Source organism: Scyliorhinus canicula, chromosome 7 (assembly GCF_902713615.1).
Source record: "Scyliorhinus canicula chromosome 7, sScyCan1.1, whole genome shotgun sequence".
Lineage (NCBI taxonomy): Eukaryota > Metazoa > Chordata > Chondrichthyes > Carcharhiniformes > Scyliorhinidae > Scyliorhinus > Scyliorhinus canicula.
The window spans coordinates 175,985,520-176,010,990 of record NC_052152.1 but is presented as its reverse complement, the minus strand read 5'-3'; the positions used below and the strand labels follow the sequence as shown (position 1 = coordinate 176,010,990).

The 25,471-nt window shown below is 47.4% G+C and overlaps 1 protein-coding gene across 3 annotated transcripts in view; it reads left to right on the top strand.

Moving 5' to 3' along the window:
- Positions 1–25,471, top strand: part of LOC119969573 (peroxidasin homolog) — a 294,758-nt gene that overhangs the window by 199,139 nt on the left and 70,148 nt on the right. For all 3 annotated transcript variants that reach the window (XM_038803359.1, XM_038803358.1, XM_038803360.1), the window contains 3 exons: positions 2,269–2,386; positions 20,168–20,337; positions 22,622–22,894. In XM_038803359.1, the coding sequence (XP_038659287.1) occupies positions 2,269–2,386; positions 20,168–20,337; positions 22,622–22,894 (561 nt within the window). The remainder of the gene's footprint in view (positions 1–2,268; positions 2,387–20,167; positions 20,338–22,621; positions 22,895–25,471) is intronic.

The window sequence follows — 25,471 nt, the reverse complement described above, 5'->3', positions numbered from 1 at the left end:
ATTAAATTGTCCTAAGTCATTATTTAAAGTAGAGTGTACACTGTTGAACTCCATAAGACGTAGGAGCAGAAGTAGGCCATTCAGCCTATCAACTCTGCTCCACCATTTAATGAGATCATGCGGATCTTATATAATCCACTTTTCCATCTTAACCTCATAACCCTTGATTCCCTTTTTGCTTAAAAATCTGTCTATCTCAGCCTTGAACACACTTAACAAACCAGCATCCATAGCCCTCTGCCGTAAAGAATTCCACAGATTCACTACCCTCTGAGAGAAGAAGTTCCTCCTCATCTCTATCTGAAATGGGCAACCCCTTACTCCGAGATTATGACCTCTGGTCCTAGACACCCCCACAAGGGGAAACAACCTCTCAGCATCTCCCGCTGTCAAGACCTCTGACAATCCTATCTCGCAATAAGGGCGGCACGGTAGCACAGTGGTTAGCACTGTTGCTTCACAACGCCAAGTACCTGGGATCGATTTCCGGCTTGGGTCAGTGTCTGCCCCGATTTCTTCCAGGTGCTCCGGTTTCCTCCCGCAAGGTCAGAGAAGACGTGCTTGTCAGGTGAATTGGACATTCTGAATTCTTCCTCCGTGTACCCGAACAGGCGCCGGAATGTGGCGACTACAGGATTTTCACAGTAACTTCATTGCAGTGTTAATGTAAGCCTACTTGTGACACTAATAAAGATTATTATAATTTTTATAAATTTGGAGTGCCCAATTCTTTTTTTCCAATAAAGGGGCTAAATTGCGTGGCCAATCCACCCAACCTGTACATATTTAGACTATAGGAGAAAACCAGGAGAACCTGGATGAAACCCACTTAACATTTAATCTAAAGACTGCCACTTAAGTCAATGTAATATACTCAAAAATGAGCAACGGTGTAATTCTCGATTGAGTTAGAATGCTGATTTGGATAGTGGGGATTTGACCTTCTCACTCAAATGTGAGGTTGCTATCAACTGAGCCAAGGTGATACATGCTCCAAAGCCGTGTTGGGCCCACAATTGTTCACAATTTACATTGATGATTTGGAGTTGGGGACCAAGGGCAATGTGTCCAAGTTTGCAGATGACACTAAGATGAGTGGTAAAGCGAAAAGTGCAGAGGATACTGGAAGTCTGCAGAGGGATTTGGATAGGTTAAGTGAATGGGCTCGGGTCTGGCAGATGGAATACAATGTTGACAAATGTGAGGTTATCCATTTTGGTAGGAATAACAGCAAACGGGATTATTATTTAAACGATAAAATATTAAAGCATGCTGCTGTTCAGAGAGACTTGGGTGTGCTAGTGCATGAGTCACAGAAGGTTGGTTTACAAGTGCAACAGGTGATTAAGAAGGCAAATGGAATTTTGTCCTTCATTGCTAGAGGGATGGAGTTTAAGACTAGGGAGGTTATGTTGCAATTGTATAAGGTGTTAGTGCGGCCACACCTGGAGTATTGTGTTCAGTTTTGGTCTCCTTACTTGAGAAAGGACGTACTGGCGCTGGAGGGTGTGCAGAGGAGATTCACTAGGTTAATCCCAGAGCTGAAGGGGTTGGATTATGAGGAGAGGTTGAGTAGACTGGGACTGTACTCGTTGGAATTTAGAAGGATGAGGGGGGATCTTATAGAAACATTTAAAATTATGAAGGGAATAGATAGGATAGATGCGGGCAGGTTGTTTCCACTGGCGGGTGACAGCAGAACTAGGGGGCATAGCCTCAAAATAAGGGGAAGTAGATTTAGGACTGAGTTTAGGAGGAACTTCTTCACCCAAAGGGTTGTGAATCTATGGAATTCCTTGCCCAGTGAAGCAGTTGAGGCTCCTTCATTACATGTTTTTAAGGTAAAGATAGATAGTTTTTTGAAGAATAAAGGGATTAAGGGTTATGGTGTTCGGGCCGTAAAGTGGAGCTGAGTCCACAAAAGATCAGCCATGATCTAATTGAATGGCGGAGCAGGCTCGAGGGGCCAGATGGCCTACTCCTGCTCCTAGTTCTTATGTTCTTATGTTCTTTCCAAAGTGGTCTTACACTCTTGTGTAGTGTCGAATGTCGAAGGAAGGAGGAATCGAGGACAGTGTGTTTAGATTTATTGGGTAATAATTATTTTGAATAGGAGGCATTCATGAGATTCAGAATCCGCCCAGTTAAACACAAGTGCTCGACCAGCAGCACAACAAGAACATATTTCAACCTTTGCAATTATTGTTTTGGCTTTTCCTGATCCAAAGAAAGCAATTTGAACTCAACACAAATCCTGCTTTCTTATAGAAAGACCTCGTATCACTTCAGAGCCACAGGATGTGGATGTTACTCTGGGAAACACCGTTTACTTCACCTGCCGGGCGGAGGGCAACCCTAAGCCCAACATCATCTGGCTACATAATAAGTGAGTATCAGAGAAGGCACAAGGTGAAAACCTACGTGGAGCCACTCAAAGTGGTGGTTGGTATCATAATCGACTTCAGTAAAGACTGCAGAAAAAATAGTAACTGCACTACATGAGCACTACGTAATGGGTGCAAAATTGCTTGATATTATCAGACTGCCTACTCGTAGGTCCTTTAAGCTGGATAATTACATTTTGAAGTCCCGGTGCCCTTTAAGGGACCTAATCCAATTTACCCTGACGGGAGCTGCATATTACGAGAGGGACTTCGGTCCATCGCGGGCACCGACCGACACGGCGCGATTCCCGCCCCCACCGGCGAATTCGGCGGCCGGCGGGGACGGGATTCACGCCGTCCCTCGGCGATTCTCCGACCCGGCGGGGGGTCGGAGAATCCCGCCCCAGCTTTCTATGTGTTTTGCTCCATTATTAAACTCGAGAACAACCTTGCAAAACAATGATACCTGACCTTATTTTTTTCCCAGGTGGTGCAGGTAGGCTCTGGGGTCCTGGGGGGGGGGGGGGCAATCTGGCCCCGGGGGGGGTGCCCCCACGGTGGCCTGGCCCACGATCGGGGCCCACCGAACCATAGGCGGGTCTGTGCTGCGGGGGTACTCTTTTCCTACGCGCCAGCCATGTCAGCCTCCGCGGTGGCCAACGCGTAGGTGAACACCCCTATGCACACGCACAGGGATGACATCAGCAGCCGCTGACGCTCCCGCACATGCGTGGACCCACGCCGGCCGGCGGAGTCCCTCCGGCCCTGGCTGGCGCGGCACCAAAGGCCTTCCACGCCTGCCGGTGGGGCGCAAACCACTCCGGCACCGGCCTAGCCCCTGAAGGTGCAGTGGATTCTGCACCTTTAGGCCGGCCCAACGTCGGAGTGGGTCACGCCACTCCATCCCGCCGCAACCCCCTGTCCCATCAGGTACGGGAGAATCCCACTCCTGGTGTCAGAATATCAGATTGCAAATGGGGACTTGAGAAGGTTGACGGATGAGGAGGGATGGAAGAGTGACTTGGGCATGGAAGTGAGCAGTGTTACACAAGTGAAGACGGTGGTTTTACCAATGGCCATGACGTGAACTTTGTGGCATGGTCAAATAGGGCAATGTGGGCATGTAATGTTGTGTCTGCCTTCAATAAGCAGCCAACAGGTAGTTAGAAGCAACCGGTTGATTGCAGTATTTTCCACTAGAGTCAAACTGGTTAACTGTGTTGTTAAGTATGTTCAAAGCTGTGATAGTCATTTTTAATCTGTAAGAGAATGGTTATGGGATAAGGCGGGAATGTAGAGTTGAGGATTAGCAGATCAGGACCAGGATTCTCCCCTACCCGGCGGAGCGGGGGGGTCCCGGCGTGATGGAGTGGCGTGAACCACTCTGGCGTCAGGCCGCCCCAAAGGTGCGGAAGTCTCCGCACCTTTAGGGGCCAAGCCCTAACATTTAGGGGCTAGGCCCGCGCTGGAGTGGTTGGCACTCCGCCGGCTGGCGTGGAAGGCCTTTGGCGCCACGCCAGCCGGGGCTGAAGGGACTTCGCCGGCCGGCGGAAGTCCGCGCATGCGCCGGAGTGTCAGAGGCTGCTGAATGGTGAAGACTATGACGAAGGCGGAAGGAAAAGAGTGCCCCCACGGCACAGGCCCGCCCGCCGATCGGTGGGCCCCGATCGCGGGCCAGGCCACCGTGGGGACACCTGCCGGGGTCAGACCGCCCCGTGCCCCCCCCCCCCCCGGGGACCCCAGAGCCCGCCTGTGCCCCCTGCTCCCGCCGGTAAAGTAGGTGGTTTGATCCACGCCGGCGGGAGAGGCTTGACAGCGGCGGGACTTCGGCCCATTGTGGGCCGGAGATTCGCCGGGGGTGGGGGGGGGGGGGGGGGGGGGGCGCCGCCGACAGGTGCGGAGTGAATCCCGCCTCCGCCGAATCTCCGGTGCTCGACAATTCGGGGACACGGCGGGGGCGGGATTGACGCTGGCCCCCAGCAATTCTCCGACCCGGCGGGGGGGCGGAGAATCCCGTCCCAGATCAGTGATGAGCTCATTGAATGGCACAGCAGACTCATTGGCTCAAATACTTCTGCCCCTATATCTTATTAACTCTTACAAATCTTAAATTGGAGGATGTTCCAGTTCATTCACAATTACAGGTAGTAAGTAGCTGTTATTACATAAAGATACTAAAAAAGTGTTAAATCTTGTTTTAAACAATGTTCTTTGGGACATCCCGAAGGTACTGGTGCAACAGCTCATTTGTTATGGTTGTGTATTCCCAGGAATTTTTCATTTGAATTGTAAAGTTTCTTCAAACTCTCGATACCATGCTGACCCGTTCCTATTAACTGGAATACCTTGTGTAAACTCTCGATACCATGCTGACCCGTTCCTATTAACTGGAATACCTTGTGTAAACTCTCGATACCATGCTGACCCGTTCCTATTAACTGGAATACCTTGTGTAAACTTTGGCTAAATGATTCCACTATTACAGATTACATGAGCTGCAACTTGATAAACAACACATTTCATTACCTCAGTTACTGTTTCCAGTTGGAAAGGTAATCTAATTTTTGCTGTTTTTTAAAAAAATATCGCTGCCGTGACTTTGCCCAAAAAAGCAACCCTGCTTCCTCTTTAATTGGATGGCAATTGCTTTGGGGCGCCGAAAGAGACACAAAATACTGCATAAAAATAAATCCAGGAAAACCAGGCAGTGGTTGCTAAGCAACACCTGTGGCCCAATTATTTTGATCCTTATCTTTTTCGGCCACTTAGTTGCCTCAAAACTGCATTCTACAGATCAGGAGTTGATTGTTTTTGGTGAGCCAGCACGAGAATACCTGCCAAATGTATAATGTCACAGAGAAAGAAAGAACTTGGATTTATGTAGTGCCTTTCAAAATCTAAAGCAAAATCCCCAAGCACTTCACAGCTAATTAGATGCTATTGAAGTGCTGTCACTATTGTAATGTAGGGAAACACAGCAGCCAAATTGCACATAGCAAAATCACACGATAATTATAGTAGCCTTTTATTGTCACAAGTACGAAGTTACTGTGAAAAGCCCCTAGTTGAATGCTGTTGGCTGAAGGATAAATGTTGACCAGGACACCAAAGGTAATCTCCTGCTGATCTCAGAACAAAAATATCATGAGGTCTTTTATATCCATCTGCACGGGTAGACAAGAGCCTCAGCGCACATTTGTAAAAGAAACTGGGATATCTTCTCTGTTCCCTCTTTTTCTGTCACCTTGTGCTGATTGTTGGGGATCACACCAAGTCCTCCAAGGGTTTAACATGGTATAGATTCTTTCTGGTTTAACACAGTGGGCTAAACAGCTGGCTTGTAATGTAGATCAAGGACAACAGCGCGGGTTCAATTCCCGTACCGGCATCCCAGAACAGGCGTCGGAAAGTGGCGACTAGGGGCTTTTCACAGGAACTTCATTGAAGCCTACTAGCGACAATAAGCGATTATTAACATTATTAATTACACAATACCCCACTTATTGCCTTTTTGAATTTGTGGGTGGTCCTCCTTTGTCAACAGTCACAGTAATATTTCTTCATAATCGGGCTTTCCATAATAACCAGAGGCTGTTTGGGAAAAGAAGCTATTTGAAGGTGGAAGTTGAGCATTTTCTCCTCAATATTTCATGGATTACAATTTCACATTTCTTCACATTTATAGAGAACTATAGAACTAGATTTTTATCCATATCAAAGCATTTGTTGCACTGCAAGAATATCAAGGGAACTTTCATTCTAACAGGGCTGTGCAACAGTGGAGCTGCATGATACTCCATGCACTTCAGCTGTCGTGCAACCAACAAATGCTTCAGAACAAGCAAGTGGGATACGTAGGCAAAAAAAAATGTTTCTAAACAAATTTGAGCATTGCTGCAATTTTTGTAAGGCAACTATTATTTTAATCCCCTCTTTCTCCCCTCCCTTGGCTAACCTCATTTAACTACCGCATTGTGCCGGGCATGCCAGTTAAATAGCACTGATGTGGAGATGCCAGCGTTGGACTAGGGTCAGCACAGTAAGAAGTCTTACAACACCAGAATAAAGTCCAACATGTTTGTTTCAAACACTAGCTTTCAGAGCACTGTTCCTTCCTCAGGTGAAACCCCAGTTAAATTGCAGGAGAGGCAAAAGTCAGGATCCGGGCCAGGTGCGAATTGGTTCGCTAACTAACCAGCCCGCTCCCAGTGGCGGGTTCCGGATCCTGCCGAAATGTGGCAAGAAGATCATTGACACCAATTAAGACCAGTCTCCATCTCATTAGCGGTATGGAAGTCGAATCTAACGGCCTCCCGGGAACTAACCGGCTGCCCAGCGAGAGATCACGCGGGCGCCATTTGGAACTCCTTTTAAAAAGGTGAAGCTGTGCATTGGCTGCTGAGGGGAATTTGAGGAGGTGAGTAGCCATTTCCAATCCCTGACATGCAGCCCAGGGACATCCTCAGGGCTCGGGGATGTGAGGCTGGGCCTGGTCAGGGGGCTGGGAGTCATAAATCGGGGGTTCCCACCGGGCTTGGAGTGGGGAGGGGCAGTGAGGGGCTTAGCGTTTGCGGGGCCTAAAAGCTGCTGCCTGACTGTCCTACAAAATACTTCCAGGACAGAGCCCTGTTCTTGGTTATATGCTGACGGTCACTTTAGCTCCCTTTGGCTGTGAAAATCCTCTAGCTGTAATAGTAAATGCTACTGCTTATGAGGAATTAGCATTGCTAGTTATGTGAGCACTTCAGAGCTGCTGGTTGTGTTTGCTGATTGCTCCTGCTGGTGGCTGCAGATGCCTGGAGGCTGCTGTTGTTGTTTCCTTCCTTTTCTGTAGCCGGAAAGAAGGACAAATTTTTCTAAGGTACCTGGGTCCTGGAACACCGGGCTCAGGGGAACGTACAAGTCCAGAAGGCAATCCGGTTTGAAGCAAGCAGGGAGCCGCCACATACCTTGCAGACCTGGCCGCCCATCAGGCCGAGGAGGGACCCAAAGTGGATACTGGAGAGGTCCAAGTTATCCAGGCATCTTTGGTCGTAAGAGGAGACGGACAGCATGTGCCACCGGAGGTTCTGTCTCAACAAGGAGACGGCGTGGCACCTGTGTCCTTGTGGACTTGGCACCCCATGGAGCAGGAGGATGCCCGTTCCTGGTGGCCATGAAAGTCACTGTCGCCCTGGACATTTACGCCACTGGATCAGAGCTTCCAGAGCTTGAGCAGGGACATCTGCAGCATATTGCAATCTATAGCCCACAAGTACATCTGTGAGGTCATGGATGCCCTGAATGCCTGGGAAGTTGACTATATAAACTTTGAGTTGGACTAAACCCATCAAGATGCCTGGGAAGCAGGATTCTCCTCCATCGGCAAGATGGTCCAGGAGTAGTAGATGGCATGCATGTCGCCTTGCACGCACTGGGGCAACAGGGAGTGCCCTTTAACAGGAAGGTGTTCCACTCGCTGAATGTGCAACTACCACCTCCCGATCAGGAAACTGTGCACGCTTCCCAGAGAGAGTGCATAACAGCTGCATCCTGGGATGCTCCAAGATCTCCGGCATCTTCGGGGACCACCCCAGGATGACGGGTTGACCCTTGGGCCCCCCCCCCCAAGGGGGGTGGTGAGATATGGCATACCCGCTGAGGTCTTTGCTGATGACGTTGGGAGGGAGAGTTTAAAAGCAGCTCCTCCTTGCTGGCGTGGAGCTTCTGGGCATGGGTCTGGCGAATCAGCTGTGGGGGAACAGCTAGTACCATGGAGCTCGTGGGGATCATTTGCGGCACTAAGTGCCATTTAAATACGGGCTGTGATCTCGCCGACTGGCCATCGGGAAACATCCAGTGCCTGAAATACACTGACTTTTTCCCCCATTAAATCATGCCCATGATCTTCGATCGCTTCATTAACACTCTGCATTTGCACTAAAAATCTTATGCAAACATATAAAAATGAAGGACAGGAAAAGACCAATTGGTTCAGCAAGCCTGTCCTACCCATCATAAAGTAACTTTCATACACCATTGGCCTATTCCACCATCTCTTCCTCCCTACATTACACTTTCCCAACCCCATCACAAAATTGCCAAGAGGGGCAAAATGCACGGAAAAACCAGTGCCCAATTTAGGAAAGGACTCTCCGCAACCTCGCTGACTAACTGGCACAGCTATCAGTGACCAATTACCTTCTACATGTTTATTATTCTCAGCAACTTGCAGCAAATCGGCACCCAAAGTCGCTATGCTGAGGGCAAAACCTTGGAAGAAATATTTCAAAAAGCAGCAAAAATGACATTACCTTTCTAACTCAATAGGAGACAGAATAGTCTAGGAGTAACATGAGGTATTGAACGGAGTAATCATAAAGAGAGAGGACGTACTCAAAGGGTTGGAATCCTTGAAAGTTGCTAAGTTACCAGGGCCAGATGGGTTGTTTCTGAAGCTGCTGAAGGAGGTTGGGGAGGAGATAGCAGATGCTCTGAGGATGATTTTCCAATCCTCACTAGCTTTAGGGGAGGTACAGAAGGGCTGGAAAAGTGCGAAAGTAGATCCATTGTTTAAAAAGAAAGCAAAGGAAATGCCAAACAGTTACAGACCAGTAAGTCTTGTGTCAGGGATGGGCAAATTAATCAAGACAATCCAGAGAGATAGAATTAACTGTCACGTAGAAAGGCATGGGCTAGTCAGGGATCGTCAGCATGGATTTGTTAAAGGAAGGTCTTGCCTCACAAATTTGATTGAATTCTTTGAGGAAGTGACAAGAAGGGTTGATGATGGTAGTGATGTGGATAATGTGTACATGGATTTTAGCAAGATTAGTCAAAAATGTAAAAGCCGTAGGTTCTTCCCGGAGGTGGAAGACAGATGTGAGCGGTGCCAAAGAGGCCCGGCCAACCACGCCCAAATGTTCTGGTCTTGCCCCAGACTTGTGGAGTACTGGACAGCCTTCTTCGAGGCTATGTCCAAAGTGGTGGGGGTGAGGGTGGAGCCATGCCCGATAGTGGCGGTCTTCGGGGTTTCAGACCAGCCAGATCTATTCCTGGGGAGGAGGGCGGACGCCCTTGCCTTTGCCTCCCTGATCGCCCGCCGTAGAATCCTGTTTGGCTGGCGGTCAGCAGCACCGCCCAGAGCTGCGGACTGGCTGTCCGACCTCTCGGAATCTCTCCAAATGGAGAAAATCAAATTTGCCATCCGAGGGTCGGACGACGGCTTCCACAGAACGTGGGAGCCATTCATGCAACTGTTCCGGGACCTGTTTGTGGCCAATGTACAAGAGGAAGAATAGTCGGGGGAAGGTAGCGGGAGGGGGGGGGGGGCTACAGGTTCGTTACGGGGGTTCGATGGCTAGCTAAGGCCCAAAACCAAGCTAAATAAACATGTTGAGGGGGGGGGGGGCGCAGTTACTACTACGAAGATGCTTACCTGTAAATATGTATGTTAATTTTTGCGTGTTTGTTTTTTTTTTTGTTTTGTCTCTCTCTCCTAACAATTTGTAATTTGTTCAATATAAAATATGAAAACTGAATAAAAACATTTATAAAAAAAAAAATGTAAAAGCCCATGGGATACGGAGCAATGTGGCAAACTGGATAAAATGTTGGTTTAGTAACAAGAACGCCCTTGTGAATGGAAAGTTGTTTGAAGTGGTGTTCCACAAGGCTAGCTGTTGGCATCCTTCCTGTTTGTGTTAACGATTTGGAAGTGAACATGGGAAGCACGATTAGGAAATTTGCAGATGACACAAAGATTGGCCGAGTGGTGGACATTTTAGAGGATAACTATGATCTCCAAAATGGTATGGATGGGTTGGTGGAGTGGGCAATAAAGTGGCAGATGGATTTTAACAGAGACATGTGAGGTCATGCATTTAGGGTGGTCAAACAGCTAGAGAGTACACAATAAATGGGAACATACTAAGAGAGGTCGATGAAGTGAGAGATCTTGGTGTAAAAATACACAGGTCCCTAAAGGCAGCAGTTCAAGTAGACAAGGTTGCGGGCAGCAAGGTGGCGCAGTGAGTAGCACTGCTGCCTCACGGCGCCGAGGTCCCAGGTTCGATCCCGGCTCTGGGTCACTGTCCGTGTGGAGTTTGCACATTCTCCCCGTGTTTGCGTGGGTTTCGCCCCCACAACCCAAAAAGGTGCAAGCTAGGTGGATTGGCCACTCTAAATTGCCCCTTAATTGGAAAAATGATTGGGTACACTAAATTTAAAAAAAAAAAAAGTAGACAAGGTTGTAAAAAAGGCTTATGGAATGATCTCCTTCATTGGTAGAGGAAAAGAATATAAAAGTAAATATATAACGTGGGGTTGTATAAAACACTGGTGAGGCCACAACTGGAGTATTGTGTGCGGTTGGTCACCACATTACTGGAAGGACGCACGTGCGCTGGAAAGAGTGCAGAGGCAGTTTACAAGAATGTTGCCAGGGTTAGAAAACTGTAGCTACGAGGAGAGATTAGATAGGTTGGGGTTATTTTTCTTGGACAAAGAAGGCTTAATTGAGGTGTACAAAATTATGAGGAGAAGCCATAGAGTGGACAGGATATTGCCCTTGGTGGAGAATTCTAGAACTAGGGGACATAGATTCAACATGAGTGGCAGAAGGTGTAGAGGGAACATGAGGACGAATTGTTTTGCGTAGAGGGCAATTGCCGGGGGCTCTATGGCCAGCGCGAACAACAGTGGGGAGAGAGGGCAACCCTGTCTTGTCCCGCGGTGCAGTCTGAAATAATCTGATGTCGTCCTGTTCATCCTTACACTAGCCTCTGGGCCTGATATAACAGCCTAACCCAGTCAATGAACCCCTCCCCGAACCCAAACCGTCCCAACACCTCCCACAGATAATCCCACTCGACCCGGTAAAAAGCCTTTTCCGCATCCATAGCTACCGCTATCTAGAACATAGAACATAGAACGATACAGCGCAGTACAGGCCCTTCGGCCCTCGATGTTGCACCGACATGGAAAAAACTAAAGGCCATCTAACCGACACTATGCCCTTATCATCCATATGCTTATCCAATAAACTTTTAAATGCCCTCAATGTTGGCGAGTTCACTACTGTTGCAGGTAGGGCATTCCACGGCCTCACCACTCTTTGCGTAAAAAACCCACCTCTGACCTCTGTCCTATATCTATTACCCCTCAATTTAAGGCTATGTCCCCTCGTGCTAGCCACCTCCATCCGCGGGAGAAGGCTCTCGCTGTCCACCCTATCTAACCCTCTGATCATTTTGTATGCCTCTATTAGGTCATCTCTTAACCTTCTTCTCTCTAACGAAAACAACCTCAAGTCCATCAGCCTTTCCTCATAAGATTTTCCCTCCATACCAGGCAACATCCTGGTAAATCTCCTCTGCACCCATTCCAAAGCTTCCACGTCCTTCCTATAATGAGGCGACCAGAACTGTACGCAATACTCCAAATGCGGCCGTACTAGAGTTTTGTACAACTGCAACATGACCTCATGGCTCCGGAACTCAATCCCTCTACCAATAAAGGCCATCACACCATAGGCCTTCTTCACAACCCTATCAACCTGGGTGGCAACTTTCAGGGATCTATGTACATGGACACCGAGATCCCTCTGCTCATCCACACTACCAAGAATTTTACCATTAGCCAAATATTCCGCATTCCTATTATTCTTTCCAAAGTGAATCACCTCACACTTCTCCACATTAAACTCCATTTGCCACCTCTCAGCCCAGCTCTGCAGCTTATCTATGTCCCTCTGTAACCTGCAACATCCTTCCGCACTGTCTACAACTCCACCGACTTTAGTGTCGTCTGCAAATTTACTCACCCATCCTTCTGCGCCCTCCTCTAGGTCATTTATAATGACAAACAGCAACGGCCCCAGAACAGATCCTTGTAGTACGCCACTCGTAACTGAACTTCATTCTGAACATTTCCCATCAACCACCACTCTCTGTCTTCTTTCAACTAGCCAATTTCTGATCCACATCTCTAAATCACCCTCAATCCCCAGCCTCCGTATTTTCTGCAATAGCCGACCGTGGGGAACCTTATCAAACGCTTTACTGAAATCCATATACACCACATCAACTGCTCTACCCTCGTTCACCTGTTCAGTCACCTTCTCAAAGAACTCGATAAGGTTCGTGAGGCATGACCTACCTCTCTACTCTCTGGGGGCATCATAATAACATTAAGCAGCCTTCTTAGATTTGCTGCCAGTTGCCTACCCTTTACGAACCCAGTTTGGTCCGCCGCAATTACGCCCAGTACACAGTCCTCATTTCTAGTTGCCAAGATCTTGGCCAGTAATTTAGCGTCTACGTTGATCAAAGAGATTGGCCTGTAAGAACCACAAGCCTCCGGGTCTTTATCCTGTTTCAGAATAAGCGAAATAGTGGCCTGCGACATTGTCAGGGGTAGAACCCCTCTGTCTCTTGCCTCGTTAAAAACCCTGACCAGCACCGGCCCCACTATCTCGGCAAACTTTTCATAAAACTCCACCGGATACTCATCTAGCCCCGGGGCTTTTCCTGACTGCATGACCTTCAGATCCCCAATACCTCTTCAATCCTGACCAGGGCCCCCAGTCCGTCTACCACCCCTCTCCCCACTCTTGGGAAGGTCAGTCCGTCCAGAAATCGCCTCATCCCCTCCGGTCCCCTGAGGGGGTTCCGAAGTGTACAGTTTACTATAAAAAGTCCCTGAACACCTTGTCCAGCCCTGCCGGGTCCCCCACCAGATTTCCCTCCCCATCCGCTATCCCTCCTATCTCCCTAGCCGCTTCTCTCTTCCTCCATTGTTGCGCGAGCATTCTGCTGGCCTTCTCTCCATGCTCAGATACCACGCCTTTTGCCTTTCTAAGCTGCTCTACGGCCTTGCCTGTGGTCAGCACCCCGAACTCGGCCTGCAGCCTCTGTCGTTTCCTGAGTAACTCTGGCCTCGGGGACCCCGCGTAGCTCCTGTCTGTCCGTAATATTTGCTTAACCAGTCAGTCCGTTTCTGCCCTATCTGTCCTGTCCCCATGAGCCCGGATTGAGATCAGCTCCCCTCTCACCACTGCCTTCAGTGCCTCCCAGAGCACTGCTGCTGAGACTTCTCCGGTATCATTTACCTGCAGGTAGTTCTGCATGCATTTCCTGAGTCTCTCGCACACCGCCTTGTTCGCAAGCAATCCAACTTCCAACCTCCATTGTGGGTGCTGAAAGCTATCCTTACAAATCTGTAGGTCTACCCAGTGCGGAGCATTGTCCGATATGGTAATTGCTGAATATTCTGCCCTCACCATCCTGGCCAGCAAGTCCCTACTCATGACAAAGAAATCAATTCGGGAATATACTTTGTGTACGTGGGAGTAGTACGAAAACTCCCTCGAGACGGCCGGCTAAATCTCCACAGCTCAGTTCCCCCCATTTGCTCCATGAATCCTCTCAGTTCCTTTGCCATCACTGGCACCCTGCCCTTTTTTGAACACGACCGATCCAGGCTCGGGTCCAGGACCGTGTTAAAGTCCCCACCCATGATCAGTTTGCGTGAGTCCAAGTCGAGGATCTTCCCAAGCAACCTCCTGATAAAATCCACATTGTCCCAATTCGGGGCACACCCACTGACCAAGACTACTCTCACCCCTTCGAGCTTACCCCTAACCATAACAAATCTGCTGCCCCTATCCGCAACTGTACCCTCTGCCTCAAATTGGACCCTTTTATTAATCAGGATCACAACCCCCCCTAGTCTTAGTGTCGAGCCCCGAATGAAAGACCTGACTAACCCAGCCCTTCCTTAACCTAACTGATCTGCCACTTTCAGGTGGGTCTCCTGCAGCATGACTACGTCCACCTTCAGAACCCTCACGTGCTGCTTCGACACCAGCAAGTCTCTCACCCATTGTTCCCTGGCTCCCCTCCCCCCCCCGGCCCATCCATACCACCTCCCCAAACCAGTCCTGCTTAAACAAATACTCTATACAAGTCAGAAACATCCCGAACAATAGTGCAATTGAAATCAAACAAATAGAGATAAGAAGTATCAGGCACTCTCGGCCCTTCCCCTCCAAACAGAGAAAGATTGCAAAAAATTCCCACGAAACCCCCATCATAACCGTACTTTTTTAACTATTTTCTTTTTTATATTTCCCCCCTTCCAAAACTCTAACCAAACAAGAAACCCGAAAAGGAAACATTCAAGGAAACCACAAAAAAGAACAAGAAAAACACATCACAACCAAAATACATCCACCTGAAAAGATCGAAAGAACGGACCCAGGCATGCAGGCATCTCTCACAGCGAGAGAAACAAAATAGACTTAAACGTTCTACCATGAGCCCAAGAGTCCTCAGCTCAGAGCCAGCCCTTGCTTCTTAACAAAGTCCATCTCCTCCTCGGGTTCCTCAAAATAGTGGTGCTGACTCTCATACGTAACTCACAGTCACGCCAGAAAAAGCAGCCCGAATTTCGCCTTGTTCTTATACAAAATCTCCTTCACCTGCCTGTAGCCTCCCCTCCTCCTGGCCACCTCCGCACTCAGGTCTTGGTAATGCAAGGTGCTATTGTCCCACGTGCAGCTTTGCGTGCTCTTGGCCCATTGCAGAATCCGCTCCTTGCCCAGGTACCTGTGGAACCGGACCACCATCGCTCGTACAGGACCCCCTCGTCGCAGCTGCCTCACCTGCACTCTGTGTGCCCTGTCCACCACCGGCGGGCGAGGGAACACCTCGTTCCCCAGCAGCTTCTGAAACATACCCTCCACATGCGCGGCAGCATTCAGCCCCTCAGCCCCCTCCGGGAGGCCAATGTTTCTTACATTCTGCTGGCGAGATCTGTTGTCCAGGTCCTCCAGCCTTTCCAGGAGCATTTTTTACTGATCCCTCAACCTCCGAATCTCCACATCCGCCACCGTTCGAAAGTCTGCCTCCTCCTCCACCACCTTCTCCAGCTTCTGGAGCTTCTCAGCCTGATCATCCAGCCTTTTTTCCAATCGGTCCATCGACTTCTGGGGCGGCTCCAAGTTATCGCGCTTCAGAGCTAAAAAGCCCTCCTGCATGGCCTGTAGCAGCTGCTCCAGTGTAGGCTGGGCAGTCGGCGCCTTGCTCTGGACATCGGCTATATTGGTCTCTCTCACAGCCTCCACCGTGCCCTTGTTTGACCACTTCTTCTGCTGTTTACGCTCTCTCCGACTTCTTAAGTCCGTACAACTCTGTATGGGTTCAGTGCCTGAGTACTATTGCTTTCCAGTTCTGCGCTCAAAAGTGCAAAATCGTCATGGTAACCGGTCCAAAAGTCCGACCGAAACGGGAGCCACCAAATGTGCAACCTAGTCCCTCATAGCCGCATAGCCAGTGACGGAAGTCACTGTCCCCACTTTTTAAAGGTGGAGTCAGTCAGCGCTGGTGTGAACCTATGGTTGTTGCAGATGGGAGCTTTGTCTGACATTTTGGTCAGGCCAAATTGCTGCCGTAGTTGGTTCCAGGACTAGAGAGTGGCTATTACCACCAGGCTGCTGGAGTGTTTTTTGGGTGGAGATGGGAGTGCTGCCTTGGAGAAGGCCCAGAAGGAGGTCCCCTTGCAGGAGGCTTCTGGCTCCTTGATCCATCCCCTTATTCGCTTGGTCGTTGCCGTCCATTGGTACAATTGTAGGTTTGGGAAGGCTAGCCCCCCCCTGGATTTTGTTTTTTGTAGGACCTTCTTTGGGATCCTAGAATTCTCTTCCCCCGCCCCCCCATACAAACGGCATGATTAGTTTGTCTAGTGGGCAGCACATTCATTTTGATCGTCTGGACTCTCCGCGCGAGGGAGAGTGGGAGTGTGTTCCATCTTTGCAGGTCCTTTTTTACTTCCTCTGTCAGACTGGTGAGGTTCCATTTGTGGATCTCTTTCCAGTCATGAGATATTTGGATCCCCAGGTAGCGGAATTTGTGTTGGGCTTGTTTAAACGGCAGTCCCGTTAGTGCTGCCCCCCCCAGTATTTTGGCATCTGCGTTATGATTACAGAAAGCTGATAGAATGTTATTGTTTAAAGCGAGGGGAATCGAATAAAAAAAGGAATGCAGTTTACAGCATTGTTCACCTTATTTAAGGAAGAATGTAAATGCTTCGGAAGCAGTTTGGAGAAGGTTTAAGAGACTAATACCTGGGATGGGCCACTTGTCTTATGAGGAAAGCCTTGACAGGCTAGGCTTGTATCTGCTGGAGTTTGGAAGAATAAGAGGCGACTTAATTGAAACATAAGATCCTGAGGGGTCTTGAAAAGGTGGGTATGGAAAGGATATTTTCTCTTGTGGGGCAATCCAGACTGCGATCGCTGTTTGAAATGAAGCGTTGCTCATTTCAGATAGAACGAGGAGAATTAGTATTTTCTCAGAGGCTTACGAGTCTTTGGAATTCTTCCTTAAAGGCTGTGGAAGCAAAGTCTTTGAGTATTTTTAAGGCAAAGGTTGCTAGATTCTTCAGAAGCAAAGGTTATTGGGATAGGTGGAAATGTGAAGTTGAGGTTAAAAGCAGATCAGACATGATATTCTACGGCAAAGCAGGTTTAAGGGGCTGAATGGCCTACTCCTAATTAATTGATTGTATCTAATAAATATTAGTTGAACTCTTGGTCCATAAACAGTGTGTGCGGGGTGACAATGAAGTAACCAAGTTTGGGATACATTTCCTACAGTAGTTTACGAGGCTGAGGAAAGATTTTAATTCTGTTGTATTTTGTGGGGTCAGTGCCTTTGGATGGCCGTAACTTCCAGCAGTCTTGTGGCGGACACTTGCAATCCTCTGGGGAGGTTTCCTTGGTTACTCGAGGGTTACCGACCGTCTTTTGAGATGCCAGAATGTCCTCGCTGAACGTTTTGTTGGTGGTTGGTGAGGTATCTGGGAGCTTTTGCTGGGAAGGCTTGTGTTTCTGAGTGACGATCTCCTCCACCCAGCCTGAGAACCCAACTGTCCATCATCCCTTGGAGTTTTTGTGCCCCTTTCCCGCGGGTCTCCGGTTAGTGCCAACTCGAGAGCACTTTTGAGATCTAGGGTGGATTCTGCGAACAATTTATTGTGTATCGGAACATTATTGATCCCACATACTAGCTGGTCATGTACCAGCTCTGCTAAGACAGTATTCAGCCAGCCTCTGTAACCTAGCCAGGAATTCTGGTACCCCAGGGGTCCTCCCAGCCGTGTTGATTCGGCAGTGCTGGAGGATTACGGGCGGCTTTGGGTTGTAACAGTTCTAGATTCACAAGCCCGTTGAACATTTTAGTGTCAGGGGCAGCAGGATGAGTTAAACTCTTAATAATGCTGAACCTCAGGGCTCCGTATGCTGTCAAATGGATTGCTTTATGACTGTCATCTCCTTCTATACTGTTGGTGCGGCAGAAGTAGAGGAGCAGTTCGACATACTGGTTCGGAAAACTGGGCTCAGTCCGCATTATAAGGCTTGAGCTTCGCAAACAATGGCATTTCTCGGTTATTTTTTTGCTTTGTTTCTTACCAGAGGTGTGGTCAGGAAGTTTCGAAAAGGCTGCTTAGAATCCTGTGCTTGATCCTCGTCGCCAATGTAATAATCCCAGGGGGTGCGGAGTGAAAGGCCAAACTGGTTTATTTTAAACTGAAAATAAAGCTGCCACCGAGGCACTCAAAACAAATGTCCCAGCCCAGGACTATTGGGAAATCCTGGTCTGGGGCCGGGAGCTATATTGAAAGGTCCCGCTAATGAGCCTCAGCTGGCCGGGCTGCTGCCCATTCACCACGGGAACCCTGCGAAGCCCATGGGGCGATCAATCAGCAAATGCTACATGCTCCTAGTGAGGGTTATCACACTTTCCTAATTACTTGCTGTACCTCCATATTAACATTTTGCAATTCATGCTCTAATACACTCTGATCCCTCTGCATCTTCAAGCTCTTCATTCTGTCGCCATTTAGATAATATGCTTTATTTCATACTTCTTGCCAGAATGGAGAATTTCACCTTTGCCCATACTATTCTCCATTTGCCAGAATTTTGCCCACTCACTTAACCTATATATATCTCTCTGTAGCCTCCTTATGTCCTCTTCACAATTTCTTTTGATCTATCTTTATGTCATCAGCAAACCTAGCAACCATAGTTTTGGTCCCTTCACCCAAGATATTTATATAAATTGTAAAAGGTTGTGGTCCAAGCACCGATCCCTGTGGCACACCGAATGTTCTCTCCATGCCAGTAAGTTACCTACAGCACCATGTTCTATTTTCCATGGGGCACCTGATCAAATGCCTTTTGGAAACCAAAGTTCAGTTTCTCCAGCGGGCACATTTTATTTCTTCAAAGAACTCCAATAAATTGGTGAAACATGGGGCGGGATTCTCTGAGCCTCCGCATCGGAATTACGCTCGGCGCGGGACGGAGAATGGGCGTCAAACCTGCGATCGGGTCTGACACCGCTCCCACGATTCTCCGACCGCCGGAGAATCACCGTGAATCGGGCACCCGCGGTTGACACGGCGCCGGTCGAGGGCCATTGAAAAAGGCCCCCGTGACGATTCGCCAAAGTCAACTTTCCGTGTTCCTGCCAGCGTGGTTCTTTAGAACTTTAGAACAGTACAGCACAGAACAGGCCCTTCGACCCTCGATGTTGTGCCGAGCAATGATCACCCTACTTAAACCCACATAACCCGTAACCCAACAATCTTAACATTAACCTTACACTACGGGCAATTTAGCATGGCCAATCCACCTAACCCGCACATCTTTTGGACTGTGGGAGGAAACCGGAGCACCCGGAGGAAACCCACGCACACACGGGGAGGACGTGCAGACTCCACACAGACAGTGACCCAGCCGGGAATCGAACCTGGGACTCTGGAGCTGTGAAGCATTGATGCTAACCACCATGCTACCGTGAGGCCCCTTGCTGTACCGTGAGGAACATGAACGCATGTTCTCTCATGGTTCCACCTGACGGGCACTCAGCGTGGCTGCGGACACAGCCCAAGGACGCACTGGTGGGCGGGCGGGGTGATCCGTCGCCGGGGGGGCCTCCAGGGCGGCCAGGATTCCGATCGGGGGCCACTGATGAGCAGGCGCACGCGATCTGGTCGGGGCCTGTGTTGTCAGTGCCGGGGGCCTGTGTTGTCAGTGCCGGTCCGCGGTGTGGGTTGGCCATGTCGTGTGGGTTGGCTGACTGAGGCCGTACGCATGCGTGGACCCCCGACCCGAAATGCAGGGCCCCATATCGGCAGCCGGAGCTGCGAGGACTACTCCAGGGCCCTGCTAGTCCCCTGGAAAGCGCAGAAGTACCCTGGACCTACTCCAGGTAAGTCCAGACTGATTCGCGCCTGTTCTTTACTGGAGAATTCCACCCATGATTTCCCTTTCACAAAACTATGTTGACTCTGCTTGGTTACCTTGAATTTTTTTTTCAGTGCTCTGCTATAAAAGCATCAGTAATAGTTTCTAACATTTCTCGACAACAGTTCCCTATTTTTTCAAGTTCGCAAGTTGAGGCTTGTACGAAAGCTGGACCATATTTAATTCATTGATAGCAGTAGGAATGGTGTAAATGGAGTATACACTTAACCACAAGGGCATTTTCCAGCATTTAACAGTGAGTAACCGGCAGGGAACTAAAATCTGAGGCATCTCCACAATCTCTTTTAAAATCTCACAAAATGCCCAGGGCAAGAACAGTAAGAACATGATGGGTGTGCTTATTTTTTAGTATTGCAATTATAATTCTTTGTTGTATTCTTGGATGAGCTAATTATTTTGGTTTTGGTTCATGTATCACTTAATGCAAGCTCCCATGCTGCATCATCATTACTTATTTATGTCCTCTCAGTAATGAGATAGATATGAAGGATGACAATCGTGTGAACCTATTGGAAGATGGCACACTGATGATTCAGGACATAAAAGAGTCAGACCAAGGTGCCTACCAGTGCATGGCCAAAAACGTGGCAGGAGAGGTCAAGACGAATGAAGTCATCCTCCGGTATTTTGGAAGACCATGTAAGGAACCAGAAATATGTTTGAACATTTGTGTTGTTATTCCATGTTTTATTTCCTGCTGCATAGGAGGGTTTGTCCTAGATCATAAGATAATAAGATTATAAGAAATAAGAGCAGGTGTAGGCCACAGAAGATCATCCATCACGTTTCCGTGCCAACGCTAGTTTTTCAACTCGAGTTTGCGCAACCCTTTCAGCTGTAACCTTCCATATTCTTCATCTGATTCCCTTTTACAATCATCCCTGTCTATAGCCACTTGCGGTATAGCATTCCATATTCCCATAAACCTTTGTGATTTAAAAAAAATAATTCTTCCTTTGTGTTCTCTTATATTAAAGAAAAGGATATGCTCTTATTGCATTTTAAACAAAACAAAGTTGGCGATATTATTTTGCAGTATAGCTTTTTATTCTTTGACAGAAGATTTAATAAAGCTGATTCGTATTTTAATAATCGCTTATTGTCACAAGTAGTCTTCAATGAAGATACTATGAAAATCCCCTACTTACCACATTCTGGCACCTGTTCGGGGAGGCCGGTACGGGAATTGAACCCACGCTGCTGGCATTGTTCTGCACTACAAGCCAGCTGTTTAGCCCACTGTGCTAAACCAGCCCCAACCGAATTTAGCATTGGAAAGATGATTGTAACATGATCGCTTTAAGCTGGTCAATCGTTTTATTATTTCAAGATGATACGATTGGCGTTTTAGCAACAGAATTTTTTCTTTTCCGTCTTGCTGTTGGAATATTTTGTTTGGCTCAAACTGTGAAGCAGTATGGGATGCAAGTCATGAGTTTTTTTTATCTTTACAATTAAATTTAATGATTGAACTTGTAAATTTTATAAAAGCTACTGCAAAAAACATCACAATGCACTTTTTTGTTGTCAAACTATTACCTTGTTAAACTTCAGAGGGTGGGCACGAATGTAAACCACGCTCACAAACAGTTAATGATTGGAGATCAACTAACACACAAACATCAGAAATTGCATTCAACCAATCAGACTGGGTGAAAGACATCTCTCTCACACTTTCTTAATGTTAAAGGAGTACATTTTGATCTGCGGGAAACTGACTGGATTCAATTTTAAACATTTTTAAAATGTGGGTTTTCATTTCTGCATGGCTAAAATGATCATCTGTTTCAGCTATTCTACCATAATGTTCCCCCTATAATAGCTTTTTTGATCTCTAATCTTCAATACCAGAGTGCCTAATGTTGGCGAAGCAAGTGTGAAATTAGGCAGCATGAATCTGCACTACGTAGTGGATATATAGCGTAGTAGAATTCAATAGAACACATGCATAACATGATAAAAAAACGTGGAAACTCAAACCACTCATTTCACAATGCATTGAAAACTCCTAAGTTAAATACATCCCTCTGGAAAGTTGCATTGTAAAAGCGTCCACATCTACCTGTGTTAACTGTTAAGCCTGTAGGTGGTGCAGTGATGAGAGGTTTTGATTTGGAGTGTTGCTCACATTTGCACAACCTTGAACATTCCCGGAGGAATCGATCTTTGTTCAAAAATTAAAAGTTACTGTCGTTGCTGATAGGCATCTGTATTTTTGGCAAAGTTTAAAAATATCATAACCTCTTCATTGTTTGCAAATTCGGAGTTCATTGATTGCTTGCTAAATTGGAGCTTACTAAAGATAATATTCTCTGAAGTTTTACAAGTATCAGAACTTGTCTTGTAATAAAAAAATTAGTTGCAAATCAGGACGCAGACTGAGGTATTCCAACACCCACCACCTTTGCGAATGTATATTTCCCCCATTACTGCCCAATTTTGACTTCCTTCCAGCCTCTTGCCCATTTCCACTTTCTCCAACCACGTCCTTTCCCTTTTCCTCACCACCAATCCAATTATCCCTCATCCACAACCCAAAGATGGTACTTGGTCTTGATGAGTCAATGTGTAATATGCAATGATTGCCAGTTAACTTCAGACTATTTGCAGAGGTTGTGCACAGTTCCATCAATTTAGTGAATTGTCTGATGCAAGAGGTTGTGGTTTTCACAATATAATGCTCTCTGGATAGAGTCATAAAGGTTTAAAGCTTGAAAACAGGCACTTCGGTCCAACTTGTCCAGGCCGCCCAGATTTTACCACTAAGCTAATCCTAATTGCCCGCACTAAGTCTCATATGCTCCAGGGTAAAAAGTCCCAGTCTATCCAGCCTCTTCTTATAACTGGTTTGTATGGAAGATTAACTCTTACTCTCCTGAGGTAGAATATTTTAAAAGGCTATGCTTGACATTTACTTTTCCAGCAAAACCCACTTTTGTGATTCAGCCTCAAAATACGGAGGTATTGGTCGGGGAAAGCGTCACACTTGAATGCGGAGTCTCTGGCCATCCTCAACCCCGCATCATCTGGACAAAGGGTAATAACAACCCAATTCCTGACGACTTCAGGTACACCATCACTTCTTCTGGTGGGCTTTTCATGCAGAATGTCACCTTTGAGGATCAGGGACAGTACAACTGTAATGCGAGCAACACTGAAGGTTCCATCCAGGCTGTGGCCCACATCATCGTGCAAGGTACACAATGAACTGCTACTGTTTTTCAGTTATTGATATTAATACTAAAAGCACAATGCATCGATTAAATGATCAATAATGCCGAATAAAATACTTTTTGTAAAATGCTATTTCAAAAATTTCCAGTAAAGCTCAATTGCTGTTCTTTTATTACCTAGTTAAACTTTAGAAAATGGATACATTTTTAAGTCATAACTGCACAAAATCTCTGCAGTTGCCGAGTATTAATTTGAAAAAACCTCATGATGAAGGCTGGAAGTTCCTATTGTGATATTAATAGCAGGAGGAGGCCACTCGGCCCTTTGAGCCTGCTCCAACATTCATTAAATTCATGGCTGATAATCCAACTCAATAGCCAAGTCCCGCTTTCCCCCCCCATATCCTTTGAACCCCTTCACCCCAAGTGCTGTCTCTAACTGCTTCCTGAAACATGTATAGTTTTCCTTTGCGCGTTTTACAGGCATTAACTCATTTATTTAAATAGATTAAGAAGTCCATTAAATTGTGGACAATAAAAGGTCGTATGCGTTGAGTTTCTTGGTCATGTTCAGTCTTATCAATCATAATTTTAATTCTTCTGATGAGCATGAAAATGAAAGTTGGAAAAATGTAGACTATTATTTGAATGTAATAGCAATAGGTTTCAGATTTGATTAAAATTTCCACCAGATTGAACAAAGGACTTGCACACAATATGAAAACAATTATGTATCATGCAATTATATTTGTATTTGAACCTAGTTTAATGTTTCCCATGAACTCAAAAAGACTTCTTTTTAAATATAGTGAAATCTGCCATCATATTGCTGTTGAATTTTCTTTTCAGTGCAGAAGATACTCTTCAACGGTTTGGGCGAGTGCGAACAGACAGCCTCATCATGGCCGGCTCGGTGATGCGGCAAGGCCATTACATCTTGTGAGAGGTCTCTCGCGCGTTTTGTGACGCTCGGAACGCCTCGCAGGATCTAACGCAGTCTCACGGGACATTGTAATCTAGATCTCGCCCTCACCGGGTGAGATCCAGATTTACATATTTACGTTAACCATTAGGCTCCTTTATATGTTGGCACCCGATCCTCCTGAGGCCCGGGAACAAATGCCTGTGCCTGGGAGACCTCACAAACTTGCACCATACGTAACGGCACCTCGGGGGGGGGGGGGGGGGGGGGGGGGGGGGGGTGTTGGGGAATCCCAGGTTATCGGAGGCCCCTGGGTGATTGGACTCTGGGCATGGAGGTACACTAGCCCTAGGTAGTGCCACCCCAGCAGGGTGGCACTGCGAGAGATACTACCAGGGTGTCAGGCTGGCAATGCCTGGGTGTCACAGTTTGTCCATACCAGGATTCAGGCCCGCGAGTGCCCAGCCCTTATGAGTTGGGGTGAGGGGTTGGCTCGAGGACCACCTAAGAGGTAAGTTGGGGCACTAACGGGGTCTGGAGGCCACAGTGGGGAAATGGCACCCCAATCCGCAAGTACTCTTAGGTAAGTGTGGCTTTGACAGGGAGTTGCTCACAGAGACCAAAAAAAAACAACGGAGTGCTGTTTGATAGTGGGGCCATTCTCAGCGCTGCAGCACCGAGACAGACCCCCACCGTACACAACTCAAAATGGGACTCTGGGTGTTAAACGCATCCTAGAGCTATGTGTATTCACAGCACTTTTTAAAAAAATCCTTGGTGATGGGCTGCAATGGATTGATAGATATAGCTCTCAAACACTTAACCTGAGCCTCGCACCTCTGAACTAAGTGAACATTACTCAGTCCCAGACCTGATTATTGAATTTCTCAGGTTCATGGCTCTGCCAAAGATGCCTATTGCGAGGAAAGAGTGGGTGTGGGGCTGCACTAACCATGAATTTTCACCGGTATAAACAAACTGATAGTTTTCTCCTCTCGGGTCAGACTCATGTCCAAAACGATTAGCAACTTATGAAAGATGTGCCCACTTTTGAGTAGTTCCCTCTGTCACGTACATTAATTTTTGACCCCCCTCACCATTGAGTCCTATTGTTTCCCTGGACACTGAAACATTGAGATTTGGAACCAAAACATTTCCTGTGGATCAGTACAGCCAAATTGAAGAAACGGAAGCTGGATCCAGGAGCTGGGAATAGGCAAATGCAGAATTTGTGCAGCTGTTGAGTTACTTGAAGATACTATCAGTCATCCAGCAAGCCAGACAGTTGTCGGCAGAGTTGAGAGGATTCTGCAACGTGTACCATTTTTCTGATGTGTGATGATGTTAGGAAAATTGGATTACAATGTAGTGGGCAATTTAAGGGTTTAAAGCCTGGGTTAGAATGAAATAATTCTGTTCTACAGGGCCTGGTTGGGTTTAGCAGCCAGCAGGTGAAATTGACGGAGGAATGTGATTTTCAGGCTGGGCTAATGTACAGTGGTTTGCCTGGGGAAGTCCCAGGGGAGTTATTGTGCTTTGTAACCTGCAGCGATACGTTGTTTTTACAGCTTGGGAAATGAGGGCATTGCTGGGTGGAGCCAAGGAAGGCAGAGAGACATTTTGAAAGCAGTAGAGAGGGAGTTAGTGGAGAAACCTTGGAGAGAGGTGTTGTCTTCTG